The sequence below is a fragment of the Emiliania huxleyi genome (genome assembly GCF_000372725.1).
Source record: "Emiliania huxleyi CCMP1516 chromosome Unknown EMIHUscaffold_1304, whole genome shotgun sequence".
Taxonomy (NCBI): Eukaryota; Haptophyta; order Isochrysidales; family Noelaerhabdaceae; genus Emiliania; species Emiliania huxleyi.
In genome coordinates this window covers 2,408-8,748 of record NW_005201282.1, presented here as the reverse complement: position 1 = coordinate 8,748, position 6,341 = coordinate 2,408, and the positions used below count along the sequence as shown (strand labels likewise).

General features: G+C 67.0%; 2 protein-coding genes across 2 annotated transcripts in view; one reads left to right on the top strand and one right to left on the bottom strand.

Moving 5' to 3' along the window:
• Positions 1-150: 150 nt before the first annotated feature.
• EMIHUDRAFT_122500 (hypothetical protein) lies at positions 151-812 on the bottom strand (the record flags this gene model as incomplete). Its single annotated transcript, XM_005788946.1, has 1 exon — positions 151-812. A coding segment is annotated over one exon (662 nt), but the record flags the coding sequence as incomplete, so codon positions are not given.
• A 4,175-nt stretch (positions 813-4,987) lies between these two features.
• EMIHUDRAFT_471530 (hypothetical protein) overlaps positions 4,988-6,341 on the top strand; it is a gene marked incomplete at its 3' end in the record, with an annotated part of 3,218 nt that continues 1,864 nt past the window's right edge. The window contains exons 1-3 of the mRNA XM_005788945.1: positions 4,988-5,494; positions 5,770-5,859; positions 6,096-6,155. Of these exons, the coding sequence (XP_005789002.1) occupies positions 5,033-5,494; positions 5,770-5,859; positions 6,096-6,155 (612 nt within the window). The remainder of the gene's footprint in view (positions 5,495-5,769; positions 5,860-6,095; positions 6,156-6,341) is intronic.

Below are 6,341 nucleotides of genomic sequence, written 5' to 3'. Positions count from 1 at the left end.
GGTGGCGAGCGCCTAATCTCGGGTGATCTCGGGTGATCTCGGGTGATCTCGGCTAGCCAGCAGCCCCTCGTGGCGAGCGCCTCGATGAGCGCGGGCCGCTCGCCGGCGGGGAGCTTGGAGGCCTGGTGCCCAAAGTTGGCCTCCACGTACCGGTCCAAGATCACATTGTCCCCGCGGCGCAGCCAGTGCGTGAGCAGCGGCGTCACGTCGAACCGGTTCTGCGAGTAGAGGGAGGCGAAGAGCAGCGGGTTGACAGCCTTGATGCCGCCCTTGGCGCCCGAGAGGAGGGTGCGGATGAGGCGGCCGTGCATCGCCGCGTCGTGCGGGAAGTCGATGCTCGAGACGGGGTAGCCCAGCCCCTCCAGCCGCGCACGCAGCATCGCCGTCTGCGTCTGCTTTCCCGCGCCGTCGCCACCCTCGACGACGAAGATGCGGCCGGGCTGGGCGGGCGGCGTGAGGAAGCGCTCCACCGCGAGCGCCGCCTCTGCCGCGCCCGCGTACACCGAGCATGTCAGCAGCGGATGCGCCAGAGCCTCGATTGCGGGCAGCTCGGACGCGCCCGCGCGGCGCAGGCAGAGCACGGGGATGCGGCGGGTGTGCAGCGCATACACCACCTCCGCGCCGACCGTGGCGTCGCACCCGCTCAGGTCGGCGACGAGCGCTTCGCACCCGTCCAGCGACGAGACCCAGTCGGCACCACCGCCCGCGACGACAGGGGAGAAGCGCTCAATCGATTGGCGCAGCGGCTCGGGCTCGGCGGCCGGCTTGGCAAAGTAAATGGGCGTGTAGAGCGTGGCGGCAGCGGGGTGCATCGGGTGAGCGCAAGCAGGGCACCACACCAAGCGGGGACCTCGCCAAAGGCTCGTGCTTACGCGGTCCAACGATGCCCTCTCCCGCTTTCCGTGAGACAAAAGAATTCTTAATACACAAGCCTCTCTCACAGCACACTGGCACGACAAGGGCGCCGACTGGCGCGGACTGGCACACACACAGGCTCACCACCGGAGCCGCCTAAGCGACTCCGTTAAGAACGGCAATGCACTCCGCACCATGCACAATGCCGCTCTCCCCGCACGCTAGCTCGTTCACCGTCTGCCACGCCACGGCGGTGTGGAGGACGACAGACAAGCGCTGCATCTGCAGCCCGTGCCAGTTCTTGGTGGTCCATGTGACCTCGTCCATGCGCCGTGGATCAAGATAGTCATGGAAAACCCTGCAGACGCCGGCATGGAGCGGCTCGAGTTTGTGCAACAGGTGGCCGAGAACTTGAACCTGACTGCTGTGCACGTCAACTACTGCGCCAAGTCGAATGCCTACCCGTGGAAGAAGACCGTCCTCTACACCAACAGCAAGTCGATCATCGAGCTGTACAACAAGGGCCAAATGCTGTGCAAGCACCCGCCCACGTTCAAGCATGTCGAGTGCTCCAAGAACCCGGTTGAGGCGGCTTCGTACAAACCGCTCTGGGCTGCAGAGTGGGCCGATCTTCTAGTGCAAGATGCGAAGAAGGCTCGCGCGGACAGCGCGTTTCAGCATGCGCCACCTGAGAAGCGACAGAAGGTGGGCTTTGATGAAGGTGTGGCGGTGGTGAAGTTGGAGGAGTAGCGCTACTCTCTCACTCTGGTCTGTGTTACGGCTGTCCTATAGCACTCTTGGGGAGCGTCTTCTTTCTTGCAGGGCACAGAGGCACCACACAAAAAAGACTGACCAATATTACACACATGGTACACGACATACGTTCTGAGCGTGACGCACGTCGTGTCTCGTGAGCATTCTCCTCGCTCACCACACACCCTCGACGAAGACACCCTTCAAAAGTAGAGCCCGGACAGGATCGCGTTGATGCCGACCACCCACATCTCCTTGGCCTCGGCCGTCGGCGCCATCAGAGTCAGCGTGCGCGACTCGAGCGTCACCTGAGGGAAAGGTGAGGGAAGGGAAGGGAAACCCTCACCGCTGCTGTAGTGTGGGGCGGGGGTGGGCTGTCCCCGCATACAAGAGGCATTGAAGGTGCAAAAGGCTGAGCTCCTCTCGCAGGGGGAGCCCCGCCGAGCGATTCACACACTGCCTCTGCCCCGAGTCATCTCGGCTGATCTCGCTCGATCTCGGGTCGATCTCAGGAGAGGGCGCGCCCAGAGAGTCACACTGCTCCGAGAGGCAGAGGCCGGCCTCCGAGCCGACGCCCCTGCCCTCCGCCCCTCCCCCTCCGCCGCCCGCTCCGCCGCCCGCTCCGCCGCCCTCGCCCGCCGCCGCGTCCCAGCGCGAGGGGCCGAACCGCGCCAGCAGCTGCGCCGCGCCCTCCTTCGGCGCGACTGCGGCGCGGCCTACGAGGGAAGGAGCGCGCCTCCGCCCTCTGCCTGAGAGGCGGGTCGACTGTGCGCTGCCTCGTCACCTCTCGTCACATCTCGTCTCCTCTCGTCACCTCTCGTCACCTCTCGCCACCTCTCGTCGCCTCTCGTCGCCTCTCGTCGCATCTCTCGCGCACCGGAGGGGCACGCCCCCCGAAGCACCGGCAGCCGCCTGCTGAGCGCCTCCTCGCTCTCGAACACGACGTCGAGCCGCGGCGTGTCGAGCCGGCTGGTGGCCGAGGTGGTGGCCAAGGTGGTGGCGGCGCCGCCCGGCGGCGGGGCGGCCGCTGAGGTGCCGGTTGACGCACGCGGCGGGGAGGCGAGGCTGCAGCAGCAGCAGCCGCGACAGAGCGCCCGCCTTGATCCCGTGCTCCCCGTCCGCGGCGCGGAGCTGCTTGACGGCGAGCTGCGCGCAGCCGCCCGCTGCGACGAGGGTCACGTCGCTGACCCCGGCGGTCAGCTTCTCGAGCGCGCGGGCCACGGGCTTCCCCTGCGACGGCGCGCCGCCGCCCTCTGGCAGGTGCAGCAGCACCGCGAGGCCGCGCGAGAGCACATTCGGCTTTGGCGTCGAGTAGCCGGCAGCAAAGATGTGACAGCGAGGAGTCGCCCAGGAGAGCTGTGCGTCTGGCTGCTGCCGCTGGGTCTTCTTTCAGCCGAGAGGCAGGCTTGCAGCTCACTCACGATTCCCCTCTCACTGGCCCGGCGCCCACGCCTCGATCTTCTTGGGCAGCGGCTGGTTCGACAGGTCCTCTCCATGGCAAAGGCAGCCGTCCTCGCCCTTGCCCCAGGTGAAGACAGCGCCATCTGCGGTGGTGGCGAGGCTGTGGCTGGCTCCAGCCGACACGGCGACGATGCGCTGGCCAGCCAATGCCTCGATCTTCTTCGGCAGCGGCCGGTCCCATAGGTCGTTGCCGTGGCCCAATCGGCCTTGGGCTCTACCGCCCCAGCTCCAGAGGGCGCCGTCGGCAGTGAGGGCGAGGCTGTGGCTGGCTCCAGCCGAGACAGCCACAACGCCAGCCAAAGCCTCGATCTTCTTGGGCAGCAGCTGGTCCTGCGTGTCACCGTGGCCCAGCTTGCCACCGGTTCCACCGCCCCAGCTCCAGACGGCGCCGTCGGCGGTGATGGCGATGCTGTGGAACGCTCCAGCCGACACGGCGACGACGCGCTGGCCAGCCAAGGCCTCGACCTTCTTGGGCAGCAGCTGGTTCTGCTCGTCGCCGTGGCCCAGCATGCCAAAGACTCCACCGCCCCAGCTCCACACGGCACCGTCGGCGGTCAGGGCGAGGCCGTGCTGGTAACCAGCCAACACAGCGACGACGCGCTGGTCAGCAAAGGCTTCGACCTTCTTCGGCAGCAGCTGGACCTGCTGGTCGCCGTGGCCCAGCTGGCCATCGCCTCCCCAGCCCCAGCTCCAGACGGCGCCGCTGCTGGTGAGGGCGAGGCTGTACCCGCCTCCAGCCGACACAGCGACGACGCGCTGTCCAGCAAAGGCCTCGATCTTCATTGGCAGCAGCTGGTTCTGCGTGTTGCCGTGGCCCAGCTGGCCGTGGCCTCCATAGCCCCAGTTCCAAACGGCTCCGTCGGCGGTGAGGGTCAAACTGTGGAGAGGCCCAGTCGACACGCTCACGGCGCGCTCAACCATCGACGGGAGGCGAGTCGGCGTATTGAGCTGCGTCACACCCTCGCCGTGGCCGAGCAGTCCCCGCAGCCAGCCCTCAGCCGTCCCGCACGACGAGAGCCGCCCCTCGCCGTCGATGAAGAGGCTGTGCTGACGGCCTCCCGCCGCCTTCACCGGCGGGTTGGACTCGCACAGCAGCGCCGAATAGCACAGCCATCGTACGGCGCAGCCCTCGCCCTCTGGCTGCGCCGGCAGCTCGAAGCCGCGCTCTTGCACCCACAAGCGGATGCCCTCCAGCGCAAGCGAGGCGTGGAAGAGCAGCGAGACGGCAGCGACGCGAGCGATGTCGGCGGGGTCGCAGCGGGAGAGGGCGCGCACGAGGAGCTCCGTGGGGAGGTCGAGGAGGCGGGTATGAGGCGGCGTGCCTGGCGAGGGGGCGGCGGCAGCGGCAGCTAGGCGACAAGAAAAAGAAAGCAGAGGGTCCACATCATCGCAAACCCTAGGGGCCTAGAGAACACAACCCCCTCTCCCTTCTCTGCCAGTAAGCTAAAACTGGCCGCATCAGTTTTTTTCTTTTTTCTACGAATAAAAAACACAGTGGTGTGTACATGTCGGCTGTCGCGGAATCGCTAGTGTTAGCGAACAGAGGCACGTGTGCTAATTCTAGGCCGCACGTCGTGGCACTATGACGAAGGTAGACGTGCGGCTGCAGCGCGCCCGCCGCAGGCTCGGCGGTGCGCGCGTGTTAGCGATAAAGTTGCGGGTGGAGCCGTGCCCGACTTGTCGAATGCGAGGCCTCTGCGACGAGTGCCAGTCGCGCTGCGGAGCCACGCCCTTCGAGCCGCGTCCCGTCGGCACTACCCTCGAGTGCGTGTCGCTTTGGTTGGCGACAGCCACTCGTCGAGGGCAGTCCAGCACGCGGCTCGAAGGGAGTTTTGTTGTAAAATTCTTTTAGCCAAGTCATCGGCAGTGTCGTGCGAGGGAGCGTTGTAAAATTCTTTTAGCCAAGTCATCGGCAGGAAACACGAGCGCGCAAACGCCCGACTGCAAGGCACCGACGGGACGGATGGGCCTTTTCCGGTCCTCCTTCAGAGACAGCGGCAGTGACAGCAAGAGCAGCACCACGCGCGCCGGGCCGGCGACGATAGGCCAAGTTACTCCCGCCACGTCGGGGCCGGCGACTCCCTCCACCAGCTCGGCAGACTCGGTCGTCGACAACGAGGCGGCGAGCCTGCACCAAAAGTCGATGGCGGCCGTCGATTCCGAGATCCTCAGTTCTAGTAGTGCGAGGCTGCGCGCGGAGTGCGCGGCGCTCGGGTGGGAGGCGGGAGCGCTCGAGGTGCCCGCCGCCGGCCGCACACCCTTTGCCGACTTCCGGCAGCACGCGAAGCTCGCGTCGGGCGAGTTTTGCGACGTGAGCGCCGCGGTCTTTCGGGGGTCGGACGGCCTCACCTTCAGGGTGGGAGTCAAGGTGCTCAAGGCGGGGCGACAGGTGACCGAGATCGCCGTCTCGGACCTGCGGCGGGAGGCGGCCGCCCCAGCTCTCCCCACCTCTCCCCACCTCTCCCCACCTCTCCCCATCTCTCCTCAATCTCTCCCACCTCTCCCCAGCTCTCCCCATCTCTCCTCAATCTCTCCTCAATCTCTCCCCGATCTTTTCCCCACCTCTCCCCATCTCTCCTCAATTTCTCCCCACCTCTCCCCATCTCTCCCCACCTCTCGGGACCTCCGCTCCGCCCCGCTACCTCACCCGTGTACTGGACATGGACGCGTCCATGACATGTCCGAGCCGTGCTCCCCCAGGCCGCCGTCCTCGCCCGGCTGCGCCACCCGCACGTCGTCTGCCTGGTCGCCTTTGGAGAGCACCCGAACGGGATGCCCTTCTACGCGATGGCGCGAGATATGGGGAGATATGGCGCGAGATATGGGGAGATATGGGGAGCACCCGAGCGGGATGCCCTTCTACGCGATGGCGCGAGATATGGGGAGATATGGCGCGAGATATGGGGAGATATGGGGAGATATGGAGAGCACCCGAGCGGGATGCCCTTGTACGCGATGGCGCCGCCGCCTGACGCGACGCGACGGGAGACGGGGGACGGGGGACGCGAGACTCCGTTTCTGAACAGGAGCTCTTCGAGGCGACGCTCAGCGCGGTGCTGCCGCGCAAGCCCAAGGAGGCCAAGGCGCGCCAACCCACCCACCCCCCGCCGACCCCGCCTCCCCTCTGCGCCTTTCCCCCCCAGCCACTGCACCTCGCCCCCCCAGCCACTGCGCCTCGCCCCCCCAGCCGGGCACCTCGCCCCCCCAGCCACTGCGCCTCGCCCTTTCCAGGCACTTGCGCCTCGCCCCCCCAGCCACTGCACCTCGCCCCC